This window comes from Perna viridis, chromosome 5 (assembly GCF_037379345.1).
Source record: "Perna viridis isolate PV_CMFRI_1.1 ecotype Kerala chromosome 5, ASM3737934v1, whole genome shotgun sequence".
Taxonomy (NCBI): Eukaryota; Metazoa; Mollusca; class Bivalvia; order Mytilida; family Mytilidae; genus Perna; species Perna viridis.
Genome location: NC_142449.1, coordinates 19,829,087 through 19,844,355, shown reverse-complemented (window position 1 = coordinate 19,844,355; position 15,269 = coordinate 19,829,087). Strand labels below are relative to the sequence as shown.

Below are 15,269 nucleotides of genomic sequence, written 5' to 3'. Positions count from 1 at the left end.
TTCTATATTTCATTTTCGTTTGACCGGAATGAAGGTCAAACGAATATCAAACAGAAATAAATTATGTTTGATAATCAATTTGATATTCATATCCGTTCTATTTTCAATATGTAACCCGGAAACGAATGTCAAAGGAATATCAAACAGACTAAACTCATGTTTTATATTTAGTATGATATATTGAAATCCATTCTATATTCAATATATAAACAGGAAACGAATGTAAAATGAAATAGAACGGAAAAAGAATCATGTTTTATATTAATTTTGATATTCAAATTCGTTTAATATTCAATATAAAAACCGGACATGAATGACAAACGAATACCGATCAGACTAAACTCCTGTTTGATATTCATTTTGATATTGAAATGCATTATATATTCATTATATTAACCGAAAACGAATGTCAAACGAATATCGAACTGGAAAAAAAATCCTCTTTGATATTGAGTTTGATATTCAAATCCGTTCCATATTCAATATATAAACCGCAAACTAATTTTAAACGAATATCGAACAGAAAGAAAATCCTGTGTCATATTCTGTTTTTGATTTATATCCGTTCCATATTCAATATATATATAAAAGTTATATATATTTAGCTTGATATTCAAATTCATTCTATATTCAATATATAAAACGGAAACGAATGTCAAACGAATACCAAACAGTCAAAACTCAAGTTTGATATTCAATTTGATATTTAAATGCATTATAAATTCAATATATAAACTGGAAACAAACGTCAAACGAATATCAATAAAAACAAAATTATGTTTGTTATTCAGTTTGAAATTGAAATGCATTATGTATTTAATATGTAACCCGTAAACCGATGTCAAACGACTATAAAAGAGACCAGACACCTGTTTGATATTTAGGTTGATATTCAAATTCATTCAATATTCTATATATAAACCGGAAACGAATGTAAATGAATATCGAACAGAAAAAGAATCCTATTTTATATTCGTTTTGATATTCAAATCCGTTCTATATTCAATATATAAAACGGAAACGAATGTCAAACGAATATCGAAGAGAGAACAATCGTGTTTGATATCCAGTTTGATATTCATATCCGTTCTATATTCAATATATAAAACGGAAACGAATGTCAAACGAATATCGAACAGACCAAACTCCTGTTTGATATTAATGTTGGTATTGAAATGCATTATATATTCAATATATAAACCGGAAACGAATGTCAAACGAATATCAAACAGACTTAACTCCTGTTTGATATTCATTTTGATACTCAAATCCATTCTATATTCAATATATTATCCGGAAACGAATGTCAAACGAATATCGAAGCCAGAAAAATTCTGTTGGATATTCAGTTTGATATTCAATTCCGTTCCATATTCAATATATAATCTCAAAACAAATTTGAAAGGAATATCGAACAAAACAAAAATCTGTTTCATATTCATTTTTCTATTTATATCCGTTGATATAATTGGAACGCCTTGAACAAATTTTGGCTCACTGTACTTGACTCAAAATTCAACACGGAATATTGTACATGTACATGTTCAGACATTAGTGACTAAGGTCAGATAAAGATGTCGAAATATTTTCAAATTATCTTTAGTTCTTGAGTAGAATTTAAAAAGATAGAAAGATGCAATAATACATCTAGAGAAAAAAACTTCTAGAGGAGAATATTATGGCTAATCCGAATTTTAAATTTGGCTGGAAAGTTCTATTTTTTGATGATTTTGCCAAAAGTGTCATAAAAAGGTAAAGAATGTATAGAACACCCATACTAATTATTTTGAGTCATCTCTAGTTGTTTTCAATAATTTAAACGATAAGAGAAATTGGATAGTTCAATACAGCAAAATAAAGGCAGATGTTAAAGCTGAGGATATAAATATTCTAAAATTCGATAATATCAATTAATCACTGAAGAAAGTGCCATTCGAATTTAATTACACTCATTTTGTACGAGAGGGCAGGATTATGGCGAAACAGTTGAAACTGCTCCATAATATTATTTATTACAATTTTTTTTCAAATGGTTCATGTCATTTCTGCAACGAAAGGGAAAACTTGAATCATTTATTGTTTACATGCAAATTGGTGCAAGAAGTTTGGAAAGACATTTTTGAGATGATTGCCGTCTTGTGCACACATATGAATATTTACATTATACAAAATTCAGGAAAAAAAAACATAATAATGGGATGCCAAAGTTTGGATGTGAAACATTTATTAATTGAAACGATTTTGTAGACAGTCAAGTTGGCAATTTGGAAATATAGGAATATTGCCAATTATCAAAAGAAGGCAATTTCTAAATTCAAGATTTGTAATATGGTAATAATTGAAGTTGCCTTCATATCAAGAACAAACAGAGATAAAATAGGTGAAAACCTATACCTCGAAATGAAAAGGCTTTTCATTGATTTTCATTAATTTTGTATGTAGTATTGCAGTCTATAGTATGGATAGCATTATTGTAGCCAGCCATTCACACTCCCTCCAATGTATTGTTACTTGTATAATATGAATCATATCATATGTTTGTCCTATCATATTCGTTTGCGTTCTATACATGTTATAGTATAAGCTCCTTCCACTTTGTTAAACAGTTCTGCAAGTTTATCCCATGAAATTACAAATACCCAGAACATTTACTTACATTCAGCTAATCAGTTGGTTATAATCCACGCGTTTTGTTAAAGAAATATAATGTACACGTACACGTACTTCATTTTATCAGTATAAGGCACGTGTATACGACAATTTCCACATCTTTTGTCTAATTTTTATTCAAAACCAACAATGTATGACATAGAAGTCGGGAGGTTTAAAAGTGCAGTTAAACGATCGTGCCAAATATATGTTTTGGAGTTCATTGATTTATAATTATCGAGGTGCATGTCGCTGGTACTTGCAAATAAATAAATTTGGATATTATACAAGATATAGAATAATTTATTTATAAGTGTTTAATTGAAAAATGAGAGTTTTTTTGTTTGTTTTCACACAATCTCTGGGTGTGAAGGGTGTAAGAAATCACGGAACCCATATATAGCTTCCCTGGGCTCACAGGGGAGTTCGCTGTATTGGGGGATTGGTAAATAAACTGTATAGACTATTAATAAAAATATCTGTGTTTTTTTAATGATTTGCATACATTCGTAAAAAAAAAGTTATTGCGTGACTAAGTTTAATTTTCTACATTAATAAACCACCAAAACTAAATTTTAAGAAAGAATTTTCAAAAAATGTTAAAAACATTACCCCTACCCCTAGTAAAGTGGTGTCAATATCAGGCATAATTCTCATTTACAGCATACCGACACTGTGAATCTCATATTGTAGGCATTCATAATTAAGATAAAGATTTACGCAACATGTTTGGTCAATTCAAAACAAAACTCTTTTTGTTTGTATTTTGGGGGTACTTTTTATACCTCGTTGAGGGAAAATCAATGTTTAGCTCATCTGTCCCAAGATGTAAACTATTGCCATTTCTTGCCTCCGAAGCCGTCCGTCGTCGTTAACAATTATACAAAACTCTTTTCCCCTAAAACTGCTGAAACAATGAGAAGCAAACTTGAGATGAATATTCCTTGTAGTATCCTAACAAGAACTGAAATGGGGATTTTTGTTTCGTCAAAAACTATGGCCGCCGTTACTAAAAATAGAACATAGGGGTCATACCGTATTTTTTCGATAAGATCTCTATAACGGTTAGAATAGCCATTTTACAGGCTAAAAGTGTCGTGCATGTTTAGATCTATCTGTGGTCAAATTTTCGTTGTAATCTGTTAAGCCATGTTGAAGTTACTGCCCTGTTTCGATGGTTTTTTTTTTTTTTTTGCTATTTTTAATGTTTAACTTATTTCTTTCCAAAATTTTCTCCTCTGACACTACTTGACCAATTGCAACCAAACTTGGTATGAATGTTCCTTGTGGTATCTTGCATAAAACTGATGTGGGGAGTTTTGATTTGTTGAAAATCATGACCGCCGTTATTAAAAATAGAACAAAGGGGTCAGACAATAGTTTTTTTTTTTTTTTTTGCATATATCTCCAAAACCGTTAGAAAATTTTTTTCTATTGCTGAAATGACCCTTAAAGTTGTCAGACGTTTCCTTGAAAGAGTTATTGCACTTGTAACGTGAAAATTGATTGTTATAATTTTTTTTTACAGTTTTTAGCCAATATCTTGAAAACTATCATGATAGATAGAATAAAACAAAGAGGTCAGACAATATAATTTTGCATATTACACCAAAACCGTTAGGTTTAGCCAATTTCTTTTTATTGTTGAAATGATCCTTATGATACGACTTACAAATGTTTGTAGGGATCAAACTTGTTGGATGACTCCTTGTTAAATGTATTGCCCTTGAAAGACAAAAAAAATATATTTCAGCCGTTTTCAGCCAGTATCTTAAAAACTAGATCAAATAAAACTTTCAATTGATAAAATGATCTCTCTGAAAAGTCCTGTCACACTGTTCATTGAGTCAAAATTGTTGGACAGCTCCTTGTCAGAGTTGTTGTCCTTGAAAAACAAAGCACAAAATAACTAGGTGAGCTATCAAGGGTCCTTGGAGCATCTTGTTTACGTTTTTTTATACTTCTGACCACTTGTTTCTGCATAACGAAGGAAATTCGCATATGTGTGTATCAATTTTTCAATGTCAAAATGAAGTATTTATTCTTCAGTAAAAATGGCTTATTTGTTATTTATGTTTAGGATATTTACAACAGATACTTCTGGTATTGTGTTAAGGGACTTGTGGCAATTTTCGTAGTCAGGCCAAAATACTACTACTACTACTACTAATAATAATAATAATTATAATAATAATAATTATAATAATAATAATAATAAATGAAAAAAAATGTTAATTTCATTTTTTCCCTATAAAGTCGCATAACTTCGACTCTACATGATATTACTCGACTAAAAGGTCTCAAATTCTTAATCATAGAAATTAAGTTTTCTGAAATAACAAACCACCATTAAATAATTTTCAAGAAACATTTTTTTAAATGTTTAAAAATTTAACCCCTTCCCCGAGAAATCTGGTCTCAGTATCAAACATAATTCGCATTCATAGCATACCAACGCTGTGAAAAGATAATTATTTACCTAACAAATCCGAAAAATTCAGGCGTGTGATTTTTTATAGGGTTACAATTACTATAAAATCGTAAAAAGTGGAATTTACAGAATTTCAGAATTTCTTCTATATCACCCGTTTTTATCTTTGTTTCAGAATACCGTAGTTTAAACAAGCTTTTGTGTGTTACAGTTAATTTGTATAGTGTTTATGCTTTCAAATCGGCCGAGTTATTAATATTTGAACTTTCCAAGCAACGTTGTTGCAAAAATTACCACCTCTACCCATGAAAGAGTAATCAAGGGAACCAAGGTTATATCAGTTATCAAAAGAATGTATACCAGGGACAAAGACTAGAAAACAGACATACAGGTTACAGACCACCAATTCAACCAATGAGCATTTGGAACGTACGCAAAAATAGTCCTACGCAGAAATTACCCCTGTTCCTCATAGTGCTGTGAAAAAAGTTCTCATCTTATTTAAAAAAATTAAACAGTTTCTGAAAGGAAAAACATTTCTGTACATTTTATAGGTGCATTTTGCTTCTTGTGATGTGAAGCCTAATCTCCATAATGATTTTTAAATATACCCCTATCTTGTGAAAACACTGTGATTTCCCATGCTATTTATAGACCCTTCACTTCCGGTGACCAGTACTGCACTGCAAGTCTGCTAACCCCACATGCCATTCTGAGGATTGTGAGCTGACATATGTAGAATTATGCTGATATATAGTCATCTGCAGGTTAAAGTTAAGGTAAAGTCCAGAGAAGCCATTGAATATTGTGAAATTAGCATAGAAGCCTATGGGAAGTGGAATTAGTGGTTTTTAGCCTACACAACAAAGAACATAAAGTAACTAAAATCATAATACAAAGTAACAAAAGCAAATGAGCAACTTGGACTCCACTAAAAAGTGGGAGCATGGACCAGGTGCACCGGTAGGGTAAGCCTCCTTTGTTTTTTTTCTGGAAACAACCGCCGAGTTGCTCATAAAAAGTCCGGGGTAGACAAACGAGGAAAGGAAAACTATGACCCGTTGAATAAATAAGTTTTCATGGTGCAGATGGATACACCATAACGATCATCGATTTCATGATGACGACCTTAGAACTTCTGTAGTGATGACTTCAATCTTGTAGCAACATAACCCTGTTCCAGTAGCATGTTTGTTAGAGATCTATCGCCATAAAAAAGTCTGCGTAGTTTCGGAAAACTCTGGCATAACGTATAAGTTGTGATATGAACACTCCATACGCAGAAGCTGAAGGGATGTTGCCACAGATGAAAAGGAATTTGACAATCCTGAATGAAAGGTCAACACGTTTGTCGTAAAGTTTGGTCAATAGTTGTCCTTGAACATCGTGTTGTAAGTGTTGGGCAAGATATGAAGCTGACTTCACAGTATCTGTAGTATCCTTTATATCAAGTTCTTTTGGGTAGATGCGATGTATCAAGTCCCCGAAATTAGGATTGTTTAAAGATAATACGTCATCTATATAGTGGAAACTGAGATTTAAGATTCTAGCCAAACGATATTCTTTCTTTCGGTTCAGATCAGCTATAAAGTCAGCCTTATAAGAGCAAAGGAATATGTCAGCAAGTAAAGGTGCACAATTTGTTCCCATTGGAATGCCGACCGTACCACACTGGACAGATATGTTGTCGCTAAAAAATTCGATAGAAAATAAAAAAAAAATTACCATGGACAAAAATGTTAATTTTCAGCATATAGACGGCGTACACTTGGCATGCTGCGGGCGATTGCTTCCATTATCGATGCATCCAACATATTTTCTAATTTCAGGAGTGTAGGTGACAATAATGTGTCTTTTTCATAAACAGGGGAATTTTCGGAATTTCGTTTGTCTTACATTTCACCGTTAATTGGCGTATTGTTTTCAAATACCATACTTCAAAAGAGCTTTTGTATTTTAAAAAACAAATATATATAGTTTAGTAGCTTTGTAATGAGCCCAAGATATAAGTACTTGAACTTTTAGGTTAGTCCAAAAAAATACCTCAATACGGAACCATCGCCTAATACCCAACATGTACTAGATACTGAGACCAGATATTGTATTGTTGATAAACTAAAAATTAACATTTTGGTTCATGTTGAGGTATTTTTTTCATTGGTAGGGGTGGCAATTTCTCACCTCATTTGACTTGGAAAAGTTCAAATATTAATTACTTGGGCTCATTTGAAAGCTTAGACACTATTAACATGCACTGTATTACACAAACACTTGTTTAAACTACGGTATTCTGAAAAAAGAAAATAACGGGTGATGAAGAATTTCTGAAATTCTGTAAATTCCCCTTTTCTTGATTTTATAGCAAGTGCAATCCTAAAAAGAAATTCAGACGTATGAATTGATCATATATGTTGAGTAAATCATTGTCTTAATTATGAATGCCTAAAATATGATTTTCACAGTGTCGGTATGCTATGAATGTGAATTATGTTTGATATTGAGACCAGTTTACTAGGGGTAGGGGTAATATTTTTAACATTTTTTTTTCGGAAAATTCTTTCTTGAAAATTATATTTAGTGGTTTATTAATGTAGAAAATTAAATTTAGTCACGCAATAACTAGCAGAGTTGAATTTATGCAAATTTTCGCGGGACTCGAAATTCCCATGTTTTTGGAATTAAAACATATATTCTGACTAGACGGAAATTGCCGCAAGTCATCAACAGAGTCCAAGATGTATCAACAGTGATAATATTGAACGTTGATAACAAATAAGCCATTTTTATTCCTGATAATGAATACCCAAGGCTGACTGGGTAGACTATCGAAGTGTATTTCGTTCAGCATTTTTCTAATCGGCGTTGTGACGTCTACTTTGCCTTTTGCGGTCTGATTTGAAGTTTACACGATCGAAAAGTTCCGGGGTCACACGTCATCATGATATGTTTGTCTACATCACGTAAAGAAGAAACCACATCAAGTAAAGAAGAAATCACTGCACGTAAAGAAATGAAAATCCACTTTATGTATTTAGAGATCGACATAACGTAAAGATAAACGACCTCACGTAATACGAAAACCACTGCACGTAAAGAAAAATCCACATAACGTAATTATATGTTGACATAACGTAATCATAAAACGACAGAACGTAAAGACAAAATGGCAGAACGTAAAGACCAAACGACTTAATGTACAGATGTTCCTACATAACGTAAATACAAAATGACCACATGTAATTATAAAACCACAGCAAGTAATATAAAATTGACAACACATAAACAAATGTGTATCTCATCAGACAGTTTAGGCGTTCCATAAGTAACGGTAGCAATCGTATTTGATTGATGGTAATCTCGAATAAAATATATACAAGATACAATATGTCATGATTCAGACACAATTTGATTCCGAATATCCAATTAGTTTCAGATGTTCTTTTTTAGGAAAAGAATGTAACGGTAACGAAGATGGACACTAAGCATCAACCAATTTTATACCGGGGCGGGGGTGGGGGGGGGGGGGCAATAATATTCAATGTTGCTAATTTTTTGTTCTGCTCTTCTTAAAATTAATTAATTTTATTACAATAGCAATTGAATTATATTTTTTTTTCAGGGATATGGCAGGGTTGTGTTTTTTTTTTTTTTTTTTTTTTTTTTTTTTTTTTTTTTTTTTTTTTTTTTTTTTTTTGTTTACTAGTCAAATCAAGGAATTACATAGAAGTACGCCTTCAAATGTGGGACCAGGTTGCAAATTTGATCAGATATTAAGGGCTCGAATATCAAAACATTGAAGAAGTCTTGAGGCAACTTGAGGTGGGATATTTTAATTTGTTTTTTCGACCGTATGGGTCCGAATACCTACATTTATCGTGATGAAATGTTCAAGCGATGGAAATCGTCCTCAATTAACAGAGCACGCTTTGCATCAACATCATGCATCATGGATAATGTCGGTGTATCTGGCCCCACGCAACATATTTATTATCGTACTATGTAAAATTGATCGAGATTCAAATCCTAACTATAAATAAATCCTTGGTCAAATTTACGATGAACAATGAATGTAAAATATTATATAAATATCAAGGGAGGACATATAAAAATAAAGACTCAAATAATCAGATATTCTATTCTTGTTAAGGCCAAATAAAATTGATTATTAGATTAACTTTCCATTCCGCTCTTAAAAATGATTTTTTTTAAATGGAACTGGAATTTCAAATAGTAATCAAGGGAACCAAGGTTATAGCGGTAATCAAAAGATACAATTTTGCAGTCATATATTGTTTAATGTTCACAATGTAAAATGTATTCATAATTTCTATTCATAGATGTTATTGAACCCGTAACTCAAGTTTACAAAATGAACAGGTCCTCAGTTCAGCTTAACTGTTCACACAGAGCCACAAGCTCAAAAGCATTGAATTGGAACTACAGTCCGGTTTATCCTTTTACTACTATTACTCCATATACAATTAATGAGGAATTAAATACTGACGTTCCTGCTTATCCCAGATTTCATGTTACTGGAGACTTCAGTAGTGGAGAGTATAACTTGGTGATAAACAACTTAAAGGAAGAAGATGAGGGTTACTATATATGCAATCTAGAGAGCACAAGTAAAGAGACAGTACAGGAGTTAGTTATTGTAGGTAAGTATAAAATAGGAATCAAAATTTGAATTTTTTGTGTTTCGAGAGTTATAAACAAAAAAGTTGACTTAAGAAATCTTGCTGTAATTGGAAGAACAACTGTAGTAAAACTTTTGTTATATCTGTATTCAACCATCTGATTGTTTCTCTGCCAAATCCTTAAAAAACATGATTTCTCAGATCAATGATTTATTGTATGAATTTTTGTAGAACGCACATACCTATAGAGTTAAAAGAGATGTTTGGTCAAGTATCTCTATCAGGGGGGACTCAAGATGCTAGATGTAAATTCTTTTATTCCAGCTCTGATTTCAACATGGATTAGAAGAATTTTCCAGAGAGATAAAAAATGGAGTTATATTATTTCATCAGATGTTCATGGAAGTATTTTTTTCTGTTGTGGAACTTGATATATAAAAATAAATACGTGATCAAACAAATAATTTGTTTTGGAAAGAATTGTTCGAATAATGGGAAATGATTGTCAAAAAAGAAAACAAAGAAGTAGTGCTGATATTTTTGTACAGTCTGATATGGTTAAATGTTAATATAAAGATTGGAAACAAATGTGTTCTTAATCAGCATTTGTTTGACAATGGTATTAGATATGTAAATGATATGTTTGATGATGATGATTATTTTTTGTCTTTTGAACAAGTATAGCAATGCTATAATGTTGATATAAACTTCTTATATACTATTTGAATGTTATTAGAATTGTCAGAGCTGCAAGAAAATGTTACGAGTGCTTCTCAAACAGTCTGAATTGCCCTTTTATACCATCTCATGTTTAAATATTCTTAAAGTAATATCAGGGTTCTAAAGATGTGTATAAAGTAACAATAACATTGTTTCTACAGGACAAAATAAGTGGTGTGAACTCTTAGATTCAGATTCTTCTAATATATGTATATATAGACTACCCTTTTTGGTCACTAGAAATACTAGTTGCAATGGTTGCAATATAAAACAAACCATAAAAGTTTAGCAACAAACAGATTTTTATATAAAATCAAGATTTTTTTAAAGCTCTCTTTGTGTTTTGTTTTTGTTTTTTGTTTTTGTTTTTTTTGTTTTTGTTTTTTGTTTTTTTTTGGTCAGAAGAAAAAGAAACAAAAGTACATATATCATGGACATACTCAAAACTTGTTACAAAAAATTGACCACCAGTTTCTATCTGGTGGTATAAGTTTACCTCTATGTAAAGGATTTTTTTTTAAATTTCTTTTCAAATTGCCATCACTTGGTATCTATCTTTGTCATCGTTGGTTGTCATAGTCATCGTCGTTAACAATTTTTCAAAACACTTCTCCTCTAACACTGCTTGACCAAATGGAACCAAACTCACAATCAATTGGTATGAATGTTCCTTGGGGGATCTTGTATAGACCTGATGTGGGATTTTTTATCTTTAGAAAAATATGGCCGCCTTCACTAAAAATAGAACATAATAGTTTTTCGCATATATCTCCAAAACCGTTAGGTTAAGCCAAATTTTGACAGGGTGTTTAGCATGATGGGATCTGTTTGGGTTTAATTTGTATTTTAGTCTTTTAAGTCATGTTGGAGTTATTGCCTTTTTTTCAATGTTTTTTTCCTATTTTTAATGTTATTTTTATAAAAATCTTCTCTGAAACTGTTTGACCAACTTGAATCAAACTTATTATGAACGTTCCTTGGGTATCTCGCATAGAAGTGATGTTGGGATTTTCCATGTGTCGACCAAAGGGGTCAGACAGGATATTTTGGCATATATCTCCAAAGCCGTTAGGTTAAGCCAAAATCCTTCAATTGCTGTAATGATCTTTATTATTAGGACTACAAACGTCTTTAAGGTTAAAAGTTGTCAGTTGACTCCTCGTAGGACTTATTGCCCTTGAAAAGTGATTTGTTTTTTTACAGTTTTCAGAAAATATATTGAAAATTTTATTGACAGCTAGAATGAAACTTACAATTGCTTACAATGATCCTTATGATACGTCCTACCAAACTCTTCTTGAGTCAAAACTGTTGGACAACTTATTGTTAAAAAAATTATTTCCCTTGAAAGGCAAAATTTAAATGGGTAAGTGATTCAGGCTCCTTGGAGTCTCTTGTTTTTGTATGCTAGGATCTAGGCAATCTAAATCAAAGTACACCTATCAATTACATTCAGTCACTGTGTGGTAGGATCTAAGAAAACTTAAGTCTTAAGTCTTCTTTCTGTTCAGATGACATATTCAGAATCCTCTGTTGTTATTCCTTTAAATGATGCTTTCAAAATCATAAAAGATGAAATCTGATTGGTTGATCAGAACGGAAAGTAGAATGGAGTGTTGTTAGATCCTACATGTCTACATGAAGTGATTGAATGTAACCACTGATATGTCTAATTTTAATTGCTTTTGGGAGGTACATGTATACAAGTTTTACAGTCTGTCTGTCTGTCAACACTGCTAGCAGCATTGTTATGAAACATTTTGGGATGTAATAAAACTACATAGATTGATGCATACTGCCATGAGTTTATATTTGTACAAAAATTGTAGAAATGACGGCTGGTGAACTTAGAAGTTTTTTCTCCAAAACTTGGTCTCGTGCCTTATCGGCAAATACTCCTCAACAATATGGAGATTTGTTATAAAACTTAATAGGATGCTACCATGTTATGTGTATATTGTCAGAAATATATGTTTGGGCAAAAATTATAGAAGAGGTGGTGTTTGAACAAAACGTGGTCTGATGTGTTGTCCTACATAGCAACTCCTATATATCAACTTGTAGTATTGTAATGAAACTCATTGGAGTGTAAGTTACCACATGGGATGTGAATATTGTTAAGAATTTATATTTGGGTAAAGAATGTAGAACTGAGGACGTACATGTCGGTATTTGTTTTAGCAAAACGTGGTCTGACGTGTTGTTCATAACTTCCTCTCAACAACCTGCATGAATATGGAACTCAATTGGGTCTTGAATTACCACACTTACTATATTTGGATGTGCATTTTGTCAGGAATTTATGTTCAAAGTAAGTTTGCAGTCATATTCTGATTATGGTTTGGAGTTGAGTGTTATAAAACTGGCATCTAAATTGTTTGCCAAATAAGCTTAGTTTATCTCCCATTGAAAATTGTGTCCAAAATGATAATCATGTACCCACATTGGTCCACTAATGTACAGGTTCTACAGGCTTAGGTTATGGGTCGAGTATTAAATTCACTGTGGGCAATGTTTTGGCATTTAGAGTTGAGCCATCAAGCATTGATTTTCGGAAAACAAGTACAGAAGGACGTAATTTACATATTACTGTGAAAGTACATTTATTCGTGGGTACCAATTTTCGTGGTTTAGGGAAAATATAACAGTTCGTAGATTGTTAAATTCGTGAATTTGCTTTTGTTGAATTTTCGTGGTTTACAAAACCCACGAAAATTGGTACCCGACAAACAATGATACTTTCACATTATTGGACTCTTATTGGACCTGTTAATCGCATAGCCTATATGGCAGGAAAAAAACAATTAACAGGAATATGCAAATAATAGAAATTATAATTTCAAGGGAGAAAAATGTTTTCAATGTTTAAGTGGAATATATTTTCATAGGCCGGTCAAAATGTTGGTGAGACGTATTATGGTAAATAAATATCCAGCTTCCATTTATTATGATTCAAACTATTTACACATTTTTTTTTTGTTATATTAATCTGATGATCTGTAAGCTTTTTCATGATGATTCTCTATTTTTATTTTTGAGTTATTGAATTAAATTTTTATTAATTATTTTTTGTAAAAAAAATGTGTGTTTTTTTTTTCACATTTCGCGCTATATAAGAGGAATTCTGTGGGTGCATTAATTCTTTAAATATGTATGAGTGGTTGAGTCACAAAAAACTGCCTTTCAACCCTTCCATACATTAATTGATGGAATAGCCCTTAGAAAGGACAAACATATTGTAACTATTTTGTTTCTCTCTTTTATCACCTTTATGTCGGAAATTTTCAATTCATGTATTGACGTACACAGTAGAACTTAACGGTGGGGTAGACGATGAGCATGCGTAGAGCATGCTCAACATACAATTCCGCGAGAAAAAATCCTTTATTCTACCCAAGCCCTACCTGGCGGAAGTATATATTGAGCATGCTCACCAACTTACCACAATAGGGTCTAATGCGTTGCAAAAATCTTTGTCCTCTTAATCATAATTATTGCTTCAACGCGTTGTCATATAAATAATGTAATTAGCAATTTTCGTTGGTCTCTTTTATAAACTTCCTATGGAGCAGAAATAAGGAATGAATCAGGATATACTTAGCATAACATCATGTACAACACAATATCATTCCCAAAACATTTATTATGTCTATTACAAGACAGTGTCTGATTAGATTTTTGTTGTTATGTCTATTGAAAAGAAGAGAAAATATTGTTGGTAACAAATTCCTTTAAAAAAAACTGAGGTATTTCTCGAACACTGAATTGTTGTTTTACATATTTAGGTAAATGTTTTTGTAAATGCTGAAAACTATTTATGTAATTAAGAAGAACGTTCTAAGTTGTGGACTTTTGTTATGCAAATAATAGGAATTTTATACATGGACAAAATGAAATGTTTTTGTTCTTTAAGTTTCTATGCAAATACATTAATTCGAGATAAATACTGTAATATGATTGGTTAAAAAACTTTTGTTATATCTCAATGATATTTTACTCTGCCTTTTCTCGCTCTTTCTATATATTTCCGGAGAGAAAAAATAAAACGTTTGCATTACGCCCTTGAAGTGCACTGAAACAATAGAATCGCGAAACGGAAACTCGCCCATTTTGTTTCATAGGAGGCACTAATCGGTCAAACCCTAGATAGAAGGTGAAGATGAAGGTTTTATAGAACTGTAAAAATGAACAACCGTGAACTAAATAAACATGATGCATAAATTTCGAGTATCGAAATTGGTTTAACTCGAAACGACTTAGTTGGACAAGGATCTATAGGTACCATATTGACTAACTACGTATAAGAGTGTCAGATAATTTTTGCCGGGTTAATATTCGCCAATATTCATGCAATTATGCTATCTATTGCATGAACCCTTCCTCGGTCATTTCCATTGAAATTTACCAGCAGACGTGTATTACTATACAATAGATCAAATGAATCATTTCAAATAATTACTGCAATGGGCCTTGTTCGTTTTAACTGGTCATCACAGCACCGTTCTCATATTTTGCTTTTGCTCTTTTCTTTTTTCTTATTGGCTTATACATGTCCAGGTGTTCACTTGGTTTGTCATTTAACGAGCTGTTTTAGTGTTATCAGATGACAACAATTATGGTTATCCGATGTGCGTCTGTCAAGGAGAAAGATTTTGAACACTTATTATGTTTCAGTTTAGTAATACATATGTCCATCTTCATTATTGAATAAACAAAGAGATAAAATCCTGTATGGCCTATTTTTGATTCATTAAGATAATAAGATGAAATGTTCTCAGAAATAGTGACACAAAGATTGTTTCACAATAAAGTATTTTAAAATTTATTTTGAA

General features: G+C 31.8%; 1 protein-coding gene across 1 annotated transcript in view; it reads left to right on the top strand.

The window, feature by feature from the left end:
* The window catches only part of LOC148616428 (uncharacterized), a 97,935-nt gene that overhangs the window by 6,539 nt on the left and 76,127 nt on the right, over positions 1-15,269 (top strand). Inside the window, exon 2 of the mRNA XM_088583455.1 lies at positions 9,418-9,738. Within this exon, the coding sequence (XP_088439581.1) occupies positions 9,418-9,738 (321 nt within the window). The remainder of the gene's footprint in view (positions 1-9,417; positions 9,739-15,269) is intronic.